The 24,686-nt window shown below is 38.3% G+C and overlaps 1 protein-coding gene across 3 annotated transcripts in view; it reads right to left on the bottom strand.

The window, feature by feature from the left end:
- Nucleotides 1-24,686, bottom strand: part of LOC145990268 (kinesin-like protein KIF19) — a 94,490-nt gene that overhangs the window by 18,419 nt on the left and 51,385 nt on the right. For 2 of the 3 annotated variants that reach the window (XM_083125947.1, XM_083125949.1), the window contains exons 11-14: nucleotides 23,376-23,589; nucleotides 4,831-4,955; nucleotides 4,022-4,066; nucleotides 1,789-1,862 (exon numbers count right to left, since the gene is read on the bottom strand). In XM_083125947.1, coding sequence (XP_082982073.1) covers nucleotides 1,789-1,862; nucleotides 4,022-4,066; nucleotides 4,831-4,955; nucleotides 23,376-23,589 — 458 coding nt within the window. The remainder of the gene's footprint in view (nucleotides 1-1,788; nucleotides 1,863-4,021; nucleotides 4,067-4,830; nucleotides 4,956-23,375; nucleotides 23,590-24,686) is intronic. The other variant, XM_083125948.1, reaches the window with a different exon arrangement.

The raw sequence follows: 24,686 nt of genomic DNA, 5'->3' as shown, positions 1-24,686 counted from the left end.
AAGCACATTCAAAATATATATATATTTTCTCACATACATTCAACAATTTTCCTGTTATTGCCAGATGGCGCAGAATAGAACGACAAATATTATTATGTGTATATTAACGACCTATTTTTATATTTTTTTAATACCTTTTTTTGTCTGAGACTCTAATATTTTATAAGAGTAAGCCTTTATTCTGAAAGCACATCCTATGGTCATGAAGCCAATTACCGATAATGAATAGTTCTCAAGTCATGACCTAAATCTCATTATTTCGTAATGGCAAGGATCTACTTGCAGATACCAAGAGTGAGAGACTAATGCTGAATATTCTTGTTGTGAAAAGATTTATTCTTAATTTACTCTGGCGCTACTGCCCTACAATGTGAATGTTCAATATTTTAGTCTCTGCTTCATGATTAGCATCTGATAAATGGGTTTCTGTAGTGGAAATAATTGCAAGTATGAGTGGCAGGCCAACGAAAGAGGATGGAGGAATACAGCTTTGCATAGAATGAAAAAAAATGCTTAGACTGAAGGAAATTGAGTGAGACGGGAGGCAAGTCAATAAAGTACTACATGTAATTAATTTCATGAGATTTCCAATAGTTTTTAATTTTTCTATTGCAGGTGTAATATCAATTATTTTATTAATTAGTAGAATAATTCTATTGTTATTAGGAATAATATTTTTAATTAGGGATGTTACAATTCTTATTGAGTGAAGTATTATTAATTTATATAGTTCTAATATTATTATAACAATATTATTTGACTGAATATCCTTAATTTTTATAGGATTAGTTATATATATTTCTTCTATAGTTATTAATTATAGAGGTTCTTATATAGAAAGAGATTGTAATATAAATCGATTTATTATTTTAGTTTTATTATTTGTTGGATCTATAATGTTTTTTAATTGTTTCTCCTAACATTATTAGAATTATTTTAGGATGAGATGGTTTAGGATTAGTTTCATATTGTTTAGTAATTTATTATCAGAATGTTCGTTCTTATTCTGCAGGAATATTAACTGCCCTGTCTAATCGAATTGGGGATGTGTTTATTTTATTATCTATGAGTGGCAGGCCAACGAAAGAGGGTGGAGGAATACAGCTTTACATAGAATGAAAAAATGCTTAGACTTAAGGAAATGGAGGGAGATGGGAGGCAATTCAATAAAGTACTACATGTAATTAATTTCATGAGATTTCCAATGTGCATAGTACTTAGTGTCAAGAAACGGTAATTCAATTCGCTGGGTATTAGGTTACTTTCAGTATGTTCCTCTTTCTTCAACGTCATGTTTCAATGATATCCAAGGGAAAGTGATTTCTAAATTTTGTAACTTTGCCCGTTCATAACTTGTAAACGAATAATCATAGGTGAAACTGTTTACGGCACTGACTTTCTCGGGCCTTTCTGGCACAATTTGATATATAATACATGGCCCCTTCCCTTAAGGACGAGAGTGGTGAATTCACATTGGTCCAAAAGGTCCATCCTTCCGGCCGGTAACCGTTGAAAGTTTTTTGGGGAGACATACTTTCCTTCGATACTTAATGTGGAGGGTATTTACAGACTTTTGACTCACAAAGTACCAGTTGGCCCATAAGTCAGTTGGCACTAGCAGTTATGATTCCAATTGAAAAGCCAACTGACTTATGGACCACCTGGTATATTGTTATAAACAGTAAACATTTTTAGTAAATTATAAATTAAAACCTTGGAGACACAATCATACGAAATATATAATGTAAATATGCATTTGAAATGTCAAAATAACACTAGAATAGTTACCCTCTGTTGTTGATGGGAGGTAATTTATCCCTTCCTTCCACGTTGTATCCGTGTAATGATGCCAAGGATAGGGACTGGAATCAGAAAAAAAAACATATAATCATTAGAGCAAGAATTTACTTCTGCCGAGTACTAAATGATCAACGGAGAGCTTTGCAGTCATCTTCAGTTTCTTTAACACAATTGATGTATGTTTCAAAGACAATTAATTTAATTATAATCTTACTTTATTTACTATAAACATGTTTTTCTACATTTTCGTAAAATTAGCAGTTTCCTTTGACCAGGAAAAAACACAAATATTCTCTTCATTTGCTCTGTTACAATACCAAGAAAATTACCTACTTCAACATCTGTTTGAAAATCCCAATGAAAGGATTGTGTTGTCGTTTAATTTGCCCTCGTATAAAGGCATAACCACAACAACTTAAGTTAGAAAATAAATGTTATTATTTTTGTACAACTATTACTTAAAGTATTCTTTACAATAGGTGAAACATACTCGAATGAAAAGATAATGACGTTAGAATCTTGGCTTATTCATTGTGGATGACAAGTAGTAGTTATATGTTGAGTTCTTGTATATCAATAATCATGAAAACGTTACAATTCTTTTGTGTAGTTAAGTTACCAATTTAAAATACATTACGACATTACTACACTAAGAACAAATAACCTAATCATGATAATTTGGATAAAATTCATAGATTTCTATTTATGTTAGACGTGCCCAATAATGCATGACCCTCAAAATTATTTTTACTAAGTTCGAAATGGCCATCGTGAACATAAGGTTTAACTCATATTTAGCTATTGTATGTTCACACTCGATTATTAGTGTTGAGACAAAACTCACAATCGTATTTTTGTTCCATTTCTTTGACATAGAAACTTATAAATTGTAATATGTTAGTGCAATAAGCAACATCCAATTTGTATTTACAATATATACGAGATGTGATAAGGACTCCGTTTGGAATAATAACATGCTAATCGCATGCACATCTATAGCTCATTCCCTATAGCAGCGATCGCTACTTATTTGAACACTAACCATGCATATGTTGACGTAATGCTTACTTGAAATTTTAAGCACAGACACTGCCAAAGCTCTCTTTGTACTAATTTTCTCATGCTTTGTAAAAATAACTTACACATTACCTAATGTTTAAAAATTGGTAACGCTATACTGTTCTTCTACAATCTTCCAACAGATTCTCGGTATATGCAACACGAGCAACTAGCATTAATTATTTAGGAATACAGTCAGAAGCGTAATGGATGTTCATTACATGACTGTGACGTGCATGATACTATTAGTAAAGGCATTCCACATTAAGTCATTCCAAGGCATTTTTCTATTATTTAGTTAGTATGTTTCTCCACAGAGTGTGGTAAAGGATGACTAACTTGCAATTAGGGTGGATAAAAGTTCATAAACATTTCGATTTTTGAAAGATCAAATTCTCTATTTTCTGTCATCCGTACTTAACTTGGGTAGGAGAAATTTGTTTAAATGACCACTTAATGGGAGCATAGCATGCTGATATATAACGCATGGGTCCCGGATTCCAGTCTAGGCAAGTTTATAGTTATTAGGATTCCTTTCTCTTCCGGTTAACAAATCTTATCATTAAGTGAAAGTCAACAACGTTACCTTTTAAGAATATTTAACGTCACTATTAAGTTTTTGTTTGTTTGTTTGAGTTGGTTTTAAGTCCACTTTGTGCACAGATAGGCTAATCGGGACTGAACGTTCAGTTTACAGTGGGATTCGAACCACTGTGCAATGTCACTATTAAGTGTTAGATAAATTATGGATTATATTTGAAATTATTGAATTAAAATGTACAAAAAAAGCTTTATGTGATAGAGCCTCCAGGCCTCACAAATTATATTTGTGATAACTGTGACAGTAAGAGGCATATTATATATATATATATATATATATATATATATATATATATATATATATATATTATATTATATTATATAAAAGGATATAGAAAGCTAAATCGATGGCAGTTCAGTAACAGACATGTGTGAAGAATCCTATCTCACATACACAATTACTTGCACATACTTTGTAGGCATTTAGGAATCTATGGCCTTCTTAGCCTATCATCCAATCTATGCAGTTCTCATGTAACAGCATGCTGCATTGGCTAGAAGCGATTCTCTAAGAAAGCATTCCATGGCATTAGTTCCTTTAACAAGGAGAGTAACAACTAACCTGATTATGAACTATTGTAAATACTTTTTGTGCGTATGGAATATTCTGAAAGAGAAATCGAATCATAACAATTAGATTAAAATTAAAATTAAAAACTATGCACATCGCATATTTCCATCGCTGACCATTTCAAACAATCTACGTATAAGAAAGTTCAAAACTAGTAGTTATGAACTTTCTGGTTGCTAAATTATTTCTAAGCCTTCAAGTTTTATAATTATGGGGATTAATATTGTTCTTGTCTGAATTACAATTCTGTATTTACAATCCAACTATATATAAAGTTACAGCATAACAGTTGCTCTGTACGTTATAGTGAATCAGTTCTAGCCAGCTACCTTCGTGGTGTAACAATCAATACTCATCTTTTGGGTACAAATGATCCTTATATAGATTCTTAATGTAACTCTGGTTGATCTATCATTGTAAGGATAACTAAATGGCTGATATAATACTGATTCCTCCCTTCCACATTTGTCATCGTCTTTGTAATACTATTTGTGAAAGAACAGAGAGTTGCTGTCTTCATCAATATGCGTGCTACAGAGAAACATTCAATCGTACAGCAGTCACAGTTGTTTAAACACCACCTACTTTGACTTTCATAGGGCTGTTGCGCTGCGGAGAGAATGTGACTCTTTTTCTGCTGGTGCGCATGACGTAACCATTTCCGCTCACTCGGGGGAAAATTCACTCTGTAAAAATCAAGTCCTGGAACTTATTGAACATTGTCGTTCGGTGTGTAACCTATATTTATCAATATACTTGACTAGAATTATAGTATTTGATAACAATAAATGGAGCATTACCCTGTTAGAATCTCGTCCATCCAAGAAGAACCTGCCGTCCTTGTCTGGATAAGTGGCCGCAAGAATCTCTTGTTGATACAAGCTGTACAGTTCCTGGAGATCTTGAGGCAGAGACACTTGTCGATCTGTAAAAACGAAATGAAATATGACTGTTCCAAAAGTTATAGTGTAAGGTGATGTCTAGGAGTAAAGTGTGTCTTAATCGGTTGCATCTTAATATCGAACAGTCCTAATTGCGAACAATGCCTAAATGGTCCTAATTGAGAACACATACAACTGAAAAATAATTTCATGTACTAATTGCAAACACGTGCAACTTAACGCCTATTTTCAAAAATCAATGAGAGCACTGACCCAGGGAGACAGATAGTTTAACTAGCAACAACTGTAGGCAACTTGATTGACCAGCATGGTCTTCTACTTTTTAGATCCCACCAAGGCCTTACCCTTTCCGTCTGTAATCGTAATTTAACTCTCATCCGTGTACGGAAACCATCGAGACAGTATAGCGAAATCTTATGCTTGATTCGAAAAACCCTTACTTCCAAAAGAGATATGGAACAGTTTCAACAATATTATTAATATGCTTTGAACGGATGGAACCACACAATGAACAATGAATTATGCAGACCACATCCAAGAGAGGCGAAAAAGCTTAAATACTGAAGCAGAAAAGTCTAACCACATGATTCTTAGGATGGAAATGAACCTGGAAAGTGTAAATCGGAAGAAAAAATCAGTTATATTGGACGAGAAGAATGCGAGGAGCACTAACAAGTATGAGAAGAATGGTGACATTCCTAAGCTCTTAAGAACAGTGACATGTTATGACGTATGTGGTCATAGGAGGTTTTTTTTAATGTAATCATTCGGTTCAACATGTTAATTCATGTATACAATGAGTAAATTTTATGTTAAATGCCACGCCACACTCGTTATAGATATTTGTGGGCGATTCAGATCAATGGTTGTACACCTGGTGACAGCAGTGTACAGGACGGATGAATCAGCTGATCATTTGAACAGTTCGTAAACAATACGTGTTCTCAGCCGACCTGGTGTTTGCATACAGAACAATGATTGTTTTCTCTTTAATTTATGTAAATGATTTATCATGAAAGCAATGCCATTGTCTAATAATTTGTTTTGTGAAGAAGACACAACTTAAATTGGGTTATGGATGCAACTGTGCACGGAAGATTGAACTTCATCAAGGAACCGAAGAACGGATTCGCTTTCTGATGAGCAGGTCCAAGGAGCGATTCAGGTACTGGTTCGAGAGGAAGGAAACATGAAGGTCGATTGAGTTTTCGCCGAACAAAGATAACGGTGATCATCCCAACGCACAAAGGATTGCGATGGAATTTGATTGGATCCAATGAAACACAAAGGACTGTGTAACATGTTTTGCCAAAAATCTATGCGCGCAATATATAGTGTGGACAGATAATTGAAATTTTCTTTGGCTATTGTGAGCTTCGTTACGAGGTAGCCGGATGGTCGTAAGTACAGTATATTTACTTATCTAAGTGTCATCGGAAGACTGCAGGATATTTCGTGGTACAGCGGAATCTATTTGCATCTAATTATAAAAGCTAGCTTTCGTGTGCATCGAATTTGGCCATTTTCGTCGACGCGTCGCATCGTTAATTCTGGCGGGAAGGGAGAGCGTCAGGTAGCCATCTTGGCGAGTATAAACAATCGGTCAAAAAACTGTAATGTATATATCAATTATTGTAAATATTCTTTGATGCTCTTATTCTGTGTATTCGGAACTTCCCTTGAACATGTGGTGTGGGTAATGTTTTATGTTTAAGCATCGGGTAGGTGACGTATGGTAATACGTAACTGCCTCACATAGAGTGAATGATTGACTTTTACGTTGCCAAGTTGTTACCGTAATCGTTCAAATTTTTATTGAAAGATAAACTCTTGATAATACAAGTTACCTACAAACTGCTTGTTTTAGGGGTGTTTACATTGTAATTTCACGAGTGAACACCAGTAATTCGTCGAATAGATTCTAGCTGGGGATGACGTCACGTCATGTTAGCTTGAACAGCTGAGTTCTATAAATAACTGCACTGTTTGTTTATCGGAGTCAACGGACACAAAATGCTACTTGGATATTATGGCATGTAACTTTGTCGTTAATAATTGAGTATAGAAAAAAAAAACGCTTGATCAGTTGGATTAATCTTTGTCTGTGTTTAGCAAAATAAATATATATTAATTATACTTCGTAGCGTTAACATTTCACCACAAAGAAATCCCAGTGTTAAATGTATTGTTATGTATGTATTAATGACAGTGTTCCTTTTCAGAAAGGGGGGGGGGGTACAATTCGCACTAGTCGCTCTGGATGAAAAGCGTCAATTAACTCATAAATAAATGGGAAGTCATTGTTGCAGGATTATTTTTACTTTAGTTTGATCTGTCTTGTCTTATTTGGTCACTGTAGTTCTAACGTCATCGCAACCAGCGCTACCAATCAGTTGGGTGGCTCTGAAACTCAGCGAATAATTGGATGCGGTTTCAGCGTTTAAATTAAATTGGTATTATTCATGAATGTACTTGCTCCAATTTAATATACCCATCTTACGAGGCAAAACGCTTAGTCTTTATGGATTCCTATCATATACAGGGCTTCCCCTGGAGGTGTGGATTTAATTTGGAGTTCACAGCACCCACAGAGCGTTATAGTAGATTACGAGACGTCAGTGGCAGTGTAACTGCAGTTACTAAATTTTGTAGGGCATTGATTAAATTCGTTTGTTACATTTTTAGTTCAAAAAAAAAAAAAAGAAAAAAAAGAAATGGGTACCGAAAATGAGCCTGTGTCGTTGGACACCTTACTTTCCTTCATTAAGGAAAGCAGTCAGGCGTCCAAAGAGAGCACGGAGTTGCTCAAGCAGGAACTTCGGGAAAGTAGTCAGGCGTCCAAAGAGAGCACGGAGTTGCTCAAGCAGGAACTTCGGGAAAGTAGTCAGGCGTCCAAAGAGAGCACGGAGTTGCTCAAGCAGGAACTTCGGGAAAATATTCAGGCGTCCAAAGAGAGCACGAAGTTGCTCAAGCAGGAACTTCGGGAGAGCAGTCAAAAACTAAAGTCTGAATTAACTGAGCACTCCAGTAGGTTGGTGGGTAACCTTAGGGCTGACCTAAATGATACAAACAAATGTATATTAAATTTGCAGCAAAACCTGGTCAGGAATTGCGAGGGCATCAAAGAACTTACGCTAACGTTATCACAATACAGAATTGATTGCATAACCAGGGCAGAGGGGCTTGATAAGAAATGTGAGGATCTGGCAAGTAAATTGGATGTCGAAGTACAGGGTGTGCAAAAATCCTTGGACCAGATGGAAATTCTTAATGAAAATCGTTTCAAATCCTTGGAAGGGCAAATAGTAGAAAGGGTGTTGGATAAGTTGGCAGGTAGGGATATGGAGAAGAGTCAAATTCCAAAACGTCCTCAATTAGCAAAATCTGTTAGTGACAGTGAGGTGGTAGTAGTAAAGAAGGAAGTTTCTTCACCTTCTCAGCAGTTGAAACATATTTCTTCTCAGGATCAAGCTAATGAAGCTCTGGTTGTTAACACCGTGCCTGCAGAAGTTATGGTGACACTGAGGTCCCTTGAGGACTCGATGGGTAGAGTTAGCAAGGTTTTGGATAGCTGGGGCCGAGAAGGTACATGTAAAGTTGACCGTTTGCAAGTTAATCGAGGTAAACCAGTTAAGAGTAAAGATGTTGGTCAGTTGGTCTCTGGGGACACTGGGCTGGGTCGTAAGGATAAGGCCACCTCTACAGATAATTCTGACGCTGCCGATGGTCGGACAGTCATAGAATCAAAACGGTTTGTTTGCCACTGTGTTTCAAGTGCAGAGTCTTCTACGGAAACTGAAAGACCTGGGAAGGGACCTACTGCGTTGAAAGGGAAAAGTTATCTAAAGACCAGGCATAGAAGGGTTAAACCGTGTAGGTCTTTAGAAAGGGTTGAAGCTCTGAAGGATGCTGGCCTGGGAAACGGGGAGCAATCTGATCTTAAGGGGGATCGGAGCTTGGCTCATAAGAAGTTGTTCAGTATAAAGCCTCAAGATTTGTTGAAGTTCCCAAAGTTTAATGGTCTGATTACAAATGTAACACCCACTGAATTCCTCGAAAAAGTGGAGGAACTTCTGGAGTTGTATGGTATCGATCAGGTTCAATACATTGAATATGTGCCAAAACTCTTGACTGAGAGTGCGAAGATTTGGTTTTCCGAAAGAAAGGCTCGGTTGGTCTCATATGATTTGTTCAAATCCGAATTCATCAATCATTATGAAAGCTCAAGGTGGCGTAGCACCTGCCTGGCAAAAGTATTAAATTCGCCTTATCAAAAAACATCTGAGGAAAGCGTGTTACAGTTCTTCTCTAAGAACTTTAAGTTGCTTCGCACCATTCAACCCAAAGCAGAAGAATCGCATATTGTAGCTCAGCTGGGTATTCTCTTACCATACAAATTAAGAGAACATTTGGTGATGCAGGACATTTCGTCTTTCGCTGAGGCAACTCACGCAATAGAAAATTTTGAGTCGCTGAAAGAGGCAGTTGTCAAGCGAGACCTAGCTCCTCCTCTGAGGGGCAAGAGTTTTAAGGCCGGGATTAACAAAGTTATGGTTGCTTCGCAGGATTCAGAAATCCAGGACAAGTCGTGTATTCCCACATTGACAACTCCCTCTATGAATGGTGGGAAGGGCACTCGTTCGAGTCCTAAGTCCAAACGGCGATGGCATAATAACAGAGATTTTGTAGAAGATTCTTCGTCGGGAAACGGAGATCGACTCGCATCGAAGGAGGTGATGTGAGCTCGCTTGGGAATAATCCTCCTGGTAAAGGGATCGCCTCTGTAGTACAGCAAGGTCGAAACGATGTAACTAAGATGTCGAATACTTGTGAACCATTATTGGAAGGGAAACAGTTGATCGGCGATAGCATGTTGCTTAGGCTTGCTCAGAAGTTTTGTAACGGTCAACTCAATGTTGATGAGCAAGGTAATCGGGGTATAGGACTGTCGGTGAGTGGGCAAACCACGGAGCAGCTGAACAGTAGATTAAGATCGTGTTCAAAGTTGACCGATTCGGTAATTCTCATGATTGGCACGAATGACATCCTTAACTTCCAATCTGAAGAAGTTGTTAAGCGCAACATGTTAGAAACGTTGGAACTGTTATCGCACAGAACAAAAGAAATTAATTGGTTGACCCTACCTCCTTTAGCACGCATTATGCGTAATGAAAATTCATATGTTTGGAGGAAATGGAAAGGGATCAATGAGTTCATAGTTTCACTTCACAATGATAGAAATGTCAAGGTACATGACGTCTCTTCGCTGTTCTTCAGCAGTCAGGGCGATATACGAGTAAATTTGTTTGAAGACTTCTTAGGTAATCCTTCACGGGGAAAAATGGATCGTGTACACTGGAATAGGGAAGGTATGGTGTGTGTGCTCAATTTTCTTAGGGGAAAAGGAGTCTTAGGAAAATCGCAGCCAAGGGCTTCTGAACCAAATTCGCAGATTGTGGTTGAGGCCGAGATTCATGCGGTTGATGAACCGTCCATGCAACGACCTAATTCGGAAAACCGAAGGGAAGCTCTGACCTACGGGCGGGGGGTGAGAGTAAGGTAGAACATCCTGCCATTATGTATGTAAATATTAATGATATCGGGGAAGGAAGTGATTTTGATGATTCGAAGAATTTATTTGTACCTGTAAATATTGATTCTAAACGGTGCGCTTCTGCTTTGATTCAAATTGCTATTTTAGGTAAACCATTTGTTGCCCTCTGCGACAGTGGCGCTGAGGCGAGCCTATTGGGAATGAGCGTCTGGAAATCCATCTCATCATTAATCTCTAGGCCAAGGTTGGAACCTGCTTCCGGCATAAAATTGATTGATTATTCCGGCTCAAAAGCAAAATCAGTAGAGGGAATTGCGAAGGTAATGATCAATTTGGGGGGCTATGATTTCTATGTGCGTTTTATCGTAGTGAAAAATTTGAATATTCCTGTGTTATTAGGATTAGATGTCATATATGGGATTCATGGGGAACTCAATTTTGACGAGGAGGCCTTTTTCTATAGAACACCCAATGGTAGGGCTCTTTTAAAGTTTACTCCTCTTAAAGAAGTCGACACTCTGGAATCGGAGGTGCCAATATCCAACGTATCTTTGAATTCACCCGGATTAGAAAATCAACCCTTAGATTGGATAGACAAATTAAAAGGTTTTCTAAATCTAGATGGGGATTTAAATTCAAGGTTTTTGGGGATGCTAACCTCGTTTGAACAGACCTTTTCGGATAAGCCAGGGTTGTGTAAAGAATATGTCCATCGCATGGAACTTGACACAAAGGTCCCGATCGTTGCAAAGAACTACCCAATTCCCTATGCATACAGGGACAAGGTGAAGGAACAATTAAATCGAATGCTGGAATGGGGGGTGATAGAACTATCAGACTCAGAATACCGTTCGCCGTTGTTAGTTGTTCCGAAATCTAATGGGGAAATTCGCTTGTGCGTCGATCTAAAGAAAGTTAACCAGCATGTTAAACCCATGCAACTGACTCCAATGAAAATTGATGATCTATTGACTTCTTTTTTAGACTGTAAATTTTTTACTTCACTTGACTTGGGAAATGCCTATTGGCAGGTACCTTTGCATGTTGACAGTCGCAGGTACACTGCTTTTGCATTCGAGGGTATTTTGTATCAATTCAGGCGGGTGGTGTTTGGCTCGGTGAATGGCACAGCGGTATTTGTTGACGTGATGAACAGAGTGCTCGGTTCGTTCTTAGACTTTGTGGTTGTATACGTGGATGATATAATCATCAAGTCTAGGGACTTCGAGTCACATCTAAAGCACGTAGCTTTGGTGTTGGAAAGGCTAAGCTGTGCAGGTTTCACATTGAAGTTGGAAAAATGCAAGTTCGCGGTTAAAGAGTTTAAATTTCTGGGACATATCGTCTCCACGCAGGGTATCACCAAAGATCCAGCTTACGTGGACTCAATAGTCAACTTACGTAAACCACAAAATTTGAAACAACTACAAAAATTCTAGGCAGTTTCAATTGGTTGGCTAAATATATACACAATTATGCCATCATTGCGAATCCTTTATATGAATTGTTGAAATTGAGGACCAAATGGCGTTGGTCCAAGGAAGCAGAGGAAGCGTTTAAGCGACTAAAGTCCCTGGTAGTCCAAGAGGTGACACTGAATTTTCCGAATTTTGAAGCAACGTTTTATATTCAAACGGATGCATCTCTTGTGGGAATAGGGGGTTATTGTTTTCAAATCGTAGAGGGAAACATGAAACCTTTAGGATTTGTTAGTAGACTGCTCAGATCATATGAAAAGTCTTACACCTCGACTGAAATTGAGGTTTTAGCTATCCTGTTTACTATAGGGAAATTTTCCACCTTTCTCAAAGGTAGACGGTTTGTAGTCGTGTCTGACCACAAATCCCTTACGTGGCTAGAGTCGGCCCATTCTTGGAATGCTCGACTTACTAGATGGTTCATCCAAATGCAACAATATTCTTTTGTGGTACAGTATTGTAAAGGAGCTGACAATGTTTTGGCTGATACACTGAGCAGGAATTTTCCCGATGTGTTGGATGAACAATTTTTAGTTAATATTTCTGCTGTCTCACAGTTAGTAAAGGAAATAGTCACTAGGGAGGAATTGATTTTGTTCCAGAGTCAGGATACTAATTTGAAACAAATCATAGATCATTTAAGGGGCACGATGGTGAATGTCAATCCTCGATCTAGAACTTGGAACCAAACGTATAGTTTGTATAACGATGTATTGTATATTAAAGATTTCCATACAGATTCTCGCTGTAGGATCTGTATTCCTGACAAGTTAATTGGAAAAGTGTTAAGGGCATGTCATGATGATATGGGACATTTCGGTGTCGCGAAAACTTTATCTCAAGTTTACCAAGTATTTTATTGGAAAAGGATGCAGACGGATGTAAAGTCTTACGTAAAAAATTGCGAGCTCTGTCAGCGCACCAAACCGAATAAACATCCGGCAAAATTCGTCGCAAAATCTCACGTCATGAACAAACCAGGGCAATTACTGTTCATTGACCTCCAAGGTCCGTTCACGTTGGGTCCGAAGCGGGAAAGGTTCCTATTTACGGTTTTAGATGCTGCATCCAGGTATATGGTTGCCTATCCCATTGTTAATAGTAATGCCAAGACGATAGTAAATAAGTTGACTCAGATTTATTTTGTGCACTTAGGTGTCCCGAAACAGATAGTTTCTGACAACGGACCACAATTCAAGTCAAAAATTTTTGAAGAGGCTATGAAAACATGGGGTATCCAACTGGTGTATACTCCGGTATACCATCCTAGCTCAAACCTGGTCGAGCGCTATCACTCAGAGTTAAATCGATTGATGAGGGTGCTGTGTTGTTCTAATCATAACAAATGGCCGGAACACATAGCAGAGGCGTTATACCTCTTAAATGGTTCTATTGCGACTCAGACGGGATACTCTCCCTCGGAGCTTAGGTTAAATATGTCAAGAAGACTGACGGATATTCCGCTTGGGGACGGGGAAAATAACGTCACATGGGATGGTAAGCTGGTGATGTCAAATCTCAACAGTTTTGGTAAAAGGCATGAAAGACTAAAAAGGCTCAATGCCGAAAAGATGTCTAATCCTGCCGTCGAAGTGGGTAATTTGGTCTTTATTAAAAACCAAAACCCAGGTGGTCTGAAAGATAAAATAATAAAAAAGTATTGTGAACTCTTTGTTGGACCCTTCCTGTGTGTGAAAAATAACAATAATTCAACATTGTCGTTAATTGATTGCGTGTCTGGGGAAAGGCTTGATAATCAATCAATTCAGAATTGTAAATTATGGAAGTGTTCCATTGACAAATTAAAATTTTGGGTAAATAAAGTTCTAGATATGAATCTGGATGGGGTAGAAGAAACGTTACTGAAACTGTTGAATTCCAATGGGCAAGAAAATCCCAATGTCAGGGTTCGAAACGAAGTTGAGGATCGTTAAGCATAGGGAGATTAATTTCTTGTGTGTCAAGTGAGTTAGCGCCTGCGGCGGGCAAGTTTGCCAAGTCGGTGCAATTTCGCGGCGGACCGGAACATAAGTGCTCCTCCCATCCTTTCCGATTCTTGATTGCAAATGGTTCATGTAGGTTCTTGCTTTGATGTCAATCTTCATTTCTAGATTGATACTGGAATGCATATTTAAGGAAATTTTTGACAAACTCAAAACTGTTTTCGCTCTGGCGCGTGCTGGGTATCGGGTGGAAGTTCCTTCCATTGCAGTATAAGGAGAACACTGATGGTGTTTTGTACAAATATGAAGGCCATGGGTATTGACATCATTAAAGACATCAGGCCAAATCTTTAAGTCTCGTGCAAAATAAATTGATCTATCCTTTATGACGCTGAGTTTCGGAGGCAATATGTCGGGTTGACTTTTGCGGTTTCGTGATCAAGTGGGCATAACCTTTCGCCTGGATAGCATGCAATTGTGGGTTTTAATCAGGAGTCAGCACTAGCTGAAGTGTTCAAGCACAGGGTGACTGGTGCGATTTGGACGTTTGTTTCTCTGGGAAGATTCTTGTTTTCACCAAGCAGTTAAAGATAAAGATAAAATGTTGTATATAATTGGTGATGATTCATAATTGTTAATTTCATGTGTATGTAATGGGTTTTTTTCTTTATAGTTGTGTAATATGACTGATCTGTATTATCTACAGTAGAATTGTACTAGTAGATGTGTAATGTTGGGTTCAGCCTCTTGTTGGGCGCCAACTATGACGTATGTGGTCATAGGAGGTTTTTTTTAATGTAATCATTCGGTTCAACATGTTAATTCATGTATACAATGAGTAAATTTTATGTTAAATGCCACGCCACACTCGTTATAGATATTTGTGGGCGATTCAGATCAATGGTTGTACACCTGGTGACAGCAGTGTACAGGACGGATGAATCAGCTGATCATTTGAACAGTTCGTAAACAATACGTGTTCTCAGCCGACCTGGTGTTTGCATACAGAACAATGATTGTTTTCTCTTTAATTTATGTAAATGATTTATCATGAAAGCAATGCCATTGTCTAATAATTTGTTTTGTGAAGAAGACACAACTTAAATTGGGTTATGGATGCAACTGTGCACGGAAGATTGAACTTCATCAAGGAACCGAAGAACGGATTCGCTTTCTGATGAGCAGGTCCAAGGAGCGATTCAGGTACTGGTTCGAGAGGAAGGAAACATGAAGGTCGATTGAGTTTTCGCCGAACAAAGATAACGGTGATCATCCCAACGCACAAAGGATTGCGATGGAATTTGATTGGATCCAATGAAACACAAAGGACTGTGTAACATGTTTTGCCAAAAATCTATGCGCGCAATATATAGTGTGGACAGATAATTGAAATTTTCTTTGGCTATTGTGAGCTTCGTTACGAGGTAGCCGGATGGTCGTAAGTACAGTATATTTACTTATCTAAGTGTCATCGGAAGACTGCAGGATATTTCGTGGTACAGCGGAATCTATTTGCATCTAATTATAAAAGCTAGCTTTCGTGTGCATCGAATTTGGCCATTTTCGTCGACGCGTCGCATCGTTAATTCTGGCGGGAAGGGAGAGCGTCAGGTAGCCATCTTGGCGAGTATAAACAATCGGTCAAAAAACTGTAATGTATATATCAATTATTGTAAATATTCTTTGATGCTCTTATTCTGTGTATTCGGAACTTCCCTTGAACATGTGGTGTGGGTAATGTTTTATGTTTAAGCATCGGGTAGGTGACGTATGGTAATACGTAACTGCCTCACATAGAGTGAATGATTGACTTTTACGTTGCCAAGTTGTTACCGTAATCGTTCAAATTTTTATTGAAAGATAAACTCTTGATAATACAAGTTACCTACAAACTGCTTGTTTTAGGGGTGTTTACATTGTAATTTCACGAGTGAACACCAGTAATTCGTCGAATAGATTCTAGCTGGGGATGACGTCACGTCATGTTAGCTTGAACAGCTGAGTTCTATAAATAACTGCACTGTTTGTTTATCGGAGTCAACGGACACAAAATGCTACTTGGATATTATGGCATGTAACTTTGTCGTTAATAATTGAGTATAGAAAAAAAAAACGCTTGATCAGTTGGATTAATCTTTGTCTGTGTTTAGCAAAATAAATATATATTAATTATACTTCGTAGCGTTAACATTTCACCACAAAGAAATCCCAGTGTTAAATGTATTGTTATGTATGTATTAATGACAGTGTTCCTTTTCAGAAAGGGGGGGGGGGGTACAATTCGCACTAGTCGCTCTGGATGAAAAGCGTCAATTAACTCATAAATAAATGGGAAGTCATTGTTGCAGGATTATTTTTACTTTAGTTTGATCTGTCTTGTCTTATTTGGTCACTGTAGTTCTAACGTCATCGCAACCAGCGCTACCAATCAGTTGGGTGGCTCTGAAACTCAGCGAATAATTGGATGCGGTTTCAGCGTTTAAATTAAATTGGTATTATTCATGAATGTACTTGCTCCAATTTAATATACCCATCTTACGAGGCAAAACGCTTAGTCTTTAGGGATTCCTATCATATACAGGGCTTCCCCTGGAGTTGTGGATTTAATTTGGAGTTCACAGCACCCACAGAGCGTTATAATGTGTTTTGAAAATTGACCAAGTTCATAATTTTATTATTAATTGAAGAAGTTAATAATGTTTTAATAAAATTGACGAAGCTCATTCATATTCGACCGCGGTAGATACACCTAACTCGATTGGACAAATCCACGCTGGAAAGAGGGATTAGATAAAAACCTGCTTGTAACTGGACTGTGAGTTTCAGATCAGTAGTATCCGCGTATGCGTTCAGTTCTTTATTATAGCTAGCGCTATAAATATATAGATAACTGAGCTTGATACTTCGAAGTTCTGTCAGCAGCAGACGATTTTCACGAAACCTGCTTCCTGTCTGCATTCCACTTGCAACCGTCACCCCAATTTTGCTACTGGAATAGTCCAGTCAGCGCATGCGCTCTTACATCTCTCTCTTTCTATCCTTCCCTCTTCCTTTTCTTTTATCTCTCTCTCTCTCTCTCTCTCTCTCCTCTCTCAGACTTTATGTGAGCCAACACAACAACAATTTTTGAACCGAACGCCACACTGATCAATCATTATTCAAAATAAACGATCGAGGAAAGGAAGGAAATTGTGTCAGGGGTGAATTTATCCCTCTTCCCGAAACGGGAAGTGGTCTGGGGAAGATTTCGAAAAGTAATTCAAGAAATAAATCAAGTTCTTTTTTCCTCTTTCTTTTCCCGAGAAGGGCGTTTCACTCGTTCAAGGACAAGTATGAGAGGAAACCGGAACATTTGACGCTGGAAAATATGATCTCCGCTCACGAAAGTTTCCGTACGAGTGAGAAATCACTCATTTCGTAACGCCCTCCTCTCGGAAGTTTTTGCAAGTTGATCTTCGGACCTTAACGATCGCGGCGGTCCTAACGATCGAACCGAGAATTTGAAACCTTGTTTTATTTATAACATCAAGGAGACCAAAGTACGCTGTTTCCGCAGGATATGATATGGTCGGTCTTTCGTGTCTTCATGTAAATATATAACATATCGTAATGCAATATATCCAATAACAGACCTTGAAACTTTATTTTCCCGTCCAGAATGAATAATGCACTATATCTGTCTACCTTTTGGTAAGTCCAGTAATTGGACTAAATTACCTTAAAGCTAACTTTTTTTTCGGAAAGATAAGTTTGCGTGGTACTCATTATTCATTTCTCGTATTTTTGTTTGTTTTTACGTCGATAGCTATAGAGTTTATAGAATGAAGATAAATTACCTACTTCTTCTATTTCTTCCCTCGCTCTTATATTGGTAAATATTTTCTTAAACACTTTTCTTGTATTTTCTTTCTAGCTTTTTCTTTTCTCCTTATCTTTAATATTGCTTTGATGTTGCTTACTCCCTCTCTTATTGATCGATTCTTTTTTCTGTTTTCTGGCTTATCTTCTTCTATATTCTCTCTCTCTCTTTTTCTTTGTCTCTCTTTATCTCTGTGTGTGTGTCTCTCGCTCTCTATGTCTTAGTTCTTTATTTCTCTCCATTTCATTTTCATCCTTGGTTCTGCATTTCTCCTCTTTCCTTCTCTCCCTCTCTCTGTCTGTATCGGTTTTATATTTTCCTCTCTTTCATTATCATTCTTGGTTCGTTTATCCTTTCTCTTCCCCCTCTCTAGGTTTCGCTTCTTTATTCTCTCCCTTTAATTCTTACTCTTGGTTCTGTATTTCTCCTCTCCCCCCCTCTCTCTGTGCTGTCTCGCTTCTTTAATTCTCTCTTTTCTATTCTCGATGTTGGTTCTTTACTTATCTTCTTTCTCCTTTTCTCTCTCTCTCTCTCTCTCTCTTACTGTATTTTCTTCACTTTATCATTCGTGGTTCTTTGTTTTTGTGCTCTCCTTCTCCCCCCTTTCTTTTTAAATCTTGGTTCCTTATTTATTTTATCTTCCACCCCTCTTCCTCTCTCTGTCTCGCTTCATTATTTCTCTCCCTTTTGTCTCTCACTAGTACTCTTAGTTGTGTGTATTTTCTCTCTCTCTCTCTCTCTCTCTCTCTCTCTCTCTCTCTCTCTCTCTCTCTCTCTCTCTCTCTCTCTCTCTCTCTCTCTCTGATGTCCCGCTTCTTTATTTCATTCCCTTTAACTAATGGTTCTTTATTTCTCTTCTATCTTCTATTCTTTACACTGCTCTCTATGTCTCCCGTTTGAGTCTGGCTTCTTCTTTCCTTTCTCACATTCTCTACCGCTCTTTTAATGTCTCTGCTTTCCAGTGGCGTATTCTCCCAACTAATCTGGTTTACCGATAGTAAACCAATATTTTTCATACATATAGAGATTCCCGGAAAATTTGAAGTAGTCAGACTTCTGTTCTTGTTTTACTTGTATGCCTGCATAGGTGTTATATTTCTATTATGCCTAATTAATATGCAGTCCTTTCCTCCCGAAACTTTTTCTCCTGACGTCACACTGTTTCACCTTAGGACACAACTTTTCAGTTTTGACCCCCCGGGTAAATTTTCCTCCCGACGTCCATGTAACACTTATCTTCCTGAGCTCATGCAAATAGTTTATCTCAAGGTTTATCATGCATTTATAATGAAGCAAAGTGACCCTTGAGTGACACGGGTTCTGTAATTACACAATGGTTAGCTTCACGATATCAGAATGAAATTTGAATTTACTGCATAGAAAGAACTTAAGCATTACTCGTGGTATTTACCAATAAGCTGCGTGTGTAACACGAGAAGATTTTCGAGATAATCTGCGTGGCCTTAAGAAATCATTGTGAAAACGCGTGTCTCGAAGCACTCACGTGACCCTTGTCCCGTGTCACTGGATATCTATAGCTGGCCATGTAAATGAGGCATAATTAATTGGTAAGGTCATGTCTGCTTCATTTTCGCAATACGCACCATTTTAATGGAACTGATTACTCTTTGTTCATTTGAATGGGTTTGTATGGCTATGAGCAAAGGTATAAAGGACTGAATTTATCACTCCACTGTGATCCGAAGTTCAATCCACTAACACAAAATGTATCATGAATCTCAATTTTATCTTATTAATTTCTGTTTTACATCGCTAGCAAAATTAAAGAGGCGAAACTTTCAATGGCTCTTTCAAGAATTTTGATTGGTTGATTGATTTGATTTATTTTACTTCGCTTTTCTGCTACTTTTGACTAATTGCGAAGATAAGGATCAATCAGGATATGATGAAGGAACACTCACAAAGATCACCCATTCCCATTCCGGGGTTCGAATCCGTGACTCCTGGTGTCGTTGGTTGATTTGGTGTTTTAAGTCCACTTTATGCACAGTAAGGCAAATCGGGACTGGACCTACAGTTTAAAGTGGGATCTGAACCACTATGTGCCTTTACCGGGTATCGAACCCGGGACCCCTTGATTACTAGGTGACGACGCTACCACTGCGCCATCGGGGATGCCCTCCCTGATGTCGTGATGATCTGTGATAACCACTCCGCCACGGAGGTCGGCATCAAGAATTTTTATAGTATAAGTTTAATTGTTATAGATGGTTAACACTTTTAAAATACTAGATAGATAGTATTAAAAAGGTTAATTCAACTTTTCGTGAAAGGCAGTATCGCACCCAAGTGTGGTTTGTCCTGGTTTATAACCCAACTACCTTTTGTTGCAGTTTTCTTTATAAAAAAAAGAACGTCAGATGTGTTAAAAGATGGTAAAATTTGGTGATCACTACGAAAGGAAGCCCGTTACAAAATTTCTTGATACGCCACTGGTGACGAGAGTCATATGTGTCATACACCATTAAAGTACATTTATAAAATTGCTTTAAATGAAGCATTAAGAACACATTTTCTATGCTATTTGTACCGCACGTACAGTGGGATCTATTAGTATTACCGTGCAAATTGTCCATGACTATTTTCATTACCTTTCTCTGACATCCTATGTGTTTTTAAGCGATGGATTATTATGTACGCTGGTGCAGAAGTTGTCAACAGCTTGTTTTGAGTTTTCTCTTAATTATTGAAGCTCTTATTGGGTCAAATAAAGTGCACGTACATGGTGATGGACAATTTGCACAGCAATATTCATGGATTCCACTGTACATTATAAGAATAACCGTTTAATGAAATGATGTTCAAATATTTGCATTAGTAAATGTTTTCAGTTCTGGCAAACTTCTTTGGTCGTATTGGTTAGGTGATTTGTACGTTGCTGTAATTTGCAAGCGTTAAGTGTGAAGTTACGTTACGACATAATAATGGATATACACGCAAGCTACTTACCTAATCCTATATGTGCTGCGAATAGATACATTGAACACAGCAAGGTGGAATTTGCATTGGTTGATACGTTAGATATTAAATAAACTCAATTGGCTGACGCCACGTGAATGTTCTTCATTCTATGAAGAGTAATAGTAATATAATTTCATGCAATGCGTAATTCAATTGTTTTTCTAACATAGAGGCCTACTTGAATTTACTTTTAAATATCCCTGGAAATATTTTTTTAAGAAGACACTACTTTCTTAAAGTCATCGCGTGCTTCGATATCTTTTCCCTCGTCATTGTAGTCAAGATATATTTATGAACATTTCTTGGCATATAAATAGTTGACACTAATTTCTCCACAGACAAGATATATATTTTATAAAAAGGGTCATCATGAACTTCCGTTCTGTTTTTCCCTTAGAATATGGGTCATTTTCTTACTGCATTTAGTGTTATATTTTCTCACTTTCGTGCACAAGTCTAGGTTGATTCGTGTAACGTCGGGACATAGCCTTGTCCAGATATTCGCAATAGTTTCGTGACTATGAAAACCTACCTATTTTCCATCACAGATATCTAGACAACAGCGAAAGCACATCACACGAAAATCCACGAGAATGCTGCAGAAGGAATTCTAAACTGAAGTAATTTTTCAGGATTTGGAATATCTTAGATGTTTTTTTCTAAAAGAGCGGAAATTTTGAAAACGGCTTCGCTGAAACAGGCCATAGTTGCAACGGAGTTTTATTAATCCACACACTGTTTTAATATTTCCAAACATATTTCACACTTTATTTTGCTTTCATCAACTTCTTATTGTCGCTTCTTATGGACGATTAAGTAGACTATTCAGTTTAGCAGCCAGTAAGGAAATTTAAGAATCGAATAGTTACTTACGCCTTTCGCTATATTTCCGAGGCAACTTCTGTCCTGAATCCATGAAACACCACTAAGCAAGCACTTGGATAGAACTTTCTTCCTACGCAGAGACCACCGTTTGCAAACCATATCGATCGTCATGTATGAAACAAGCGAATGAACCTTAGATCATAGCTTCCGCGTAATTCACCTTCTTGCGTAAGTACTCGCTATTTCCACCGATGAACAAATTTACTTTAGGCAGAAGATATAAAGCTCTACATTTCCCCAACACCTCCATATTTCTCTTTTCTAGGGTCATTGACCTCAAGATTATTATTGGTAGTGCTGGCATTATATTAGAAATGCTAGAAGCGTTCAACATTAGAATCGACTTTCTTCATAGACATTACGCTAACTATTGGAACTTAATAGCCAGGAACGAAGTTGCCGCATGTTACATTGTTATGAGGAAGTATTTGTAAAGGTGAATCTAAAAACAAAAACAAAGAAGAAAGTTGCTTCGGTAAACGTCCGTTCTCTCCATAAAGACTAAGATATCGAAATACAATCCATTAGCAGATCTTTAGTCTTGTGTGCAGCTGAAACTATGAGTGGAAAGAATTTGAAGAAGTATTGGATTCTTTCGAATGAGATAATTTTGACGAATGATATGTGAGCCTATATATATAAGGCATGGATGTTTGGAGAAAGAGAACAAATCTAGAATTTGGAAATTATGTTAGACTTCCAGTATAATTGCTGATTTGGGGAATATGAGGTTGCCTTGGAGAGTACATGTTCGTGAAATTAGAAAATCGACGAAATTTGGCATAAGAGACAAGAAAAACACCCATGGTTAGGGGTTAGGTAACGCTCAACAGCGCTTCAAATCGGTAGCTGAATAAGAAGAACACGAGAGGACTGTATGGGTGAAAACTGTGGGGGGAGAAGAAGAGGACTTTCTGGGTGAAAACTGTGAAATGCTGTAGAAGTAGAGGATGGTATGTGTGTAAACTGTGAAGGGCTATAGAAGAAGAAGACTTTATGGGTGAAAACTGTGAAGGGCTGTAGAAGAAGAGAACTGTTTTGGTGAAAACTGTGAAGGGTTCTAGAAGAAGAGAACTTTATGGGTGAAAACTGTGCAGGGCTGGGAAAGAAAAGGATTTTTATGGGTGAAAACTGTGAAGGACTGTGGAAGAAGACGGTTTCACATGGGTGAAAACTCTGAAGGTCTTGGGACAAGCAGCTGGATAAAAGACGATATGGTGGAAATTGAAAGGCTGAATGAGAAAAAAAGAGAAGAGGGCGGTAGGAGGAAACTGTGAAGGTCTGGAGAAAAAAGATTACTGTAACGGTGAAATCTCTGAAGGGCTGAATGAGAAGAGCACGAAAAGAGGACGACGCATGGGTGAAAACTGTAAATAACTCTAAGAGAGGATTGTATATAGGTAAAATGTGTGAAAGGCTGAATGAAGAAATAAGAGAAAGAGAAAACTGTTCACGGCAGGAGAAGAAGAGGACTTTCTGGGTAAAAACTGTGAAGGGCTGTAGAAGAAGATGACGGTATGGACGTAAACTGTAAAGATTTGGAGAAGAAGATCAAGAGAAGAGAATCGTATGGGTGAAAATGTGTAGGATTAGAGAAGAAGAGAATGGGAAGAGACGGTATGGTTGAAAATTGTGAAAGAGACCACGGTTATTTTTGGACACGGACCCGAAAAGTTACTGTTGAGGCACTACTGCTTCACAAGATCCAACTGTCGGCGAGTAATGACATCACTAACCCTTACCTTCCATGAGTTGCCGTTGTCGCGTGATGATCTCTTCGCAGAGTTGCCTCTGGCGGTCGTATCTGAGGATCATGAGGTCTCTTCTCCTCAGCTCGTGCTCCTTTATCAGCGTCTCGCTCTGCATCTCCATCTTCTCCACCTCCAGCTCATGGACGCGGCACATCAGAGACAACAGCTCGCTCTCCTCTTCGGAGCTGATCTTGGCCGGAAGCTCCTGTGAATATATAAGACATGCTACAGTCAACAGACAAGTACATTTATATACAAATGTCCCTTGCATCGAAGTATGTATACATTGAATCAACGACAATTTTCCAATAATAATAATGTTTGCTGTAATAGTGTTATACCAAGGCTTTTCCAGATTTGTGGGGGGGGGGGAGGCAGGGATCTTTTCCAGGTGGATCAAGCAACATTTTTCTTGATTTGACTTATGTTACTTTGTTTATCTGCCATTTTGGCTCATCGGGAAGATGAAGTGAGTGATGATACGATGAAATTTATTAAGGGACACTCACAAAGAACATCAATGCAAAAGCCGGGGTTCGAACCAGGGACCTCTGGCGTCGTAGCGCGCTGTGTCAACCACTCCCCACGAAGTTATCGTGTTTCTGCAACCATCTGTACCAGCCTTGAAATTATTAGTCCTTTCTAATAATAAACGCACATTAGTGTGCCTGAAATTAAATTGCACAAGTACGATAAGTACGAAATATATAATTTTAATCTGACATTTATTTTCTATCCTATGGATGCCCTTGCTAAATACCAAAAATATATAGCACTACGTTACTTACAATGATGTCTGAAAAGAAGGATTAGTCCTGTTTTTCTCTATAGGAAACCAAAATTTAGATTCCCCCTTAAATTAGAATTACAAACATTAGGTACAGGAACCAACCATCGTGACGGAGTCGTTAGCACAGCGAGCTACGACGCCAGAAATACCGGGTTTCAATTCTCGCTTGGGCATGGGTGTTCATTCATCAATTTCATCATATTACCACTTATCCTCATCGTCACGATTAGTAAAAGTGGAAGGAACAAAAATCAAATCAAATTACGTATGGGAATGATTACATGACATGAATGAAGGAACTCTTACAGAGGAACACCTGTGCGAGATCGCAAATCGCCCACTCAACGTCCTTGTCCAGACGCAGCATATACTTTTTATACTCTGTCCCGGTTATCTCTGGAGCAAGGTCGCGCATAGCGGCAGAGAAGGGGGAAATCGAGTGGGCAGAGCGAAGCAGTACACGCTGATGCGAAGGTTGGTAACTGCAGTCGCTTTCCTCCTTCCACGCAATA

Source organism: Lepisma saccharinum, chromosome 7 (assembly GCF_977018435.1).
Source record: "Lepisma saccharinum chromosome 7, izLepSacc3.1, whole genome shotgun sequence".
NCBI classification, from domain to species: Eukaryota; Metazoa; Arthropoda; class Insecta; order Zygentoma; family Lepismatidae; genus Lepisma; species Lepisma saccharinum.
This window is presented reverse-complemented; position numbering and strand designations above follow the sequence as displayed.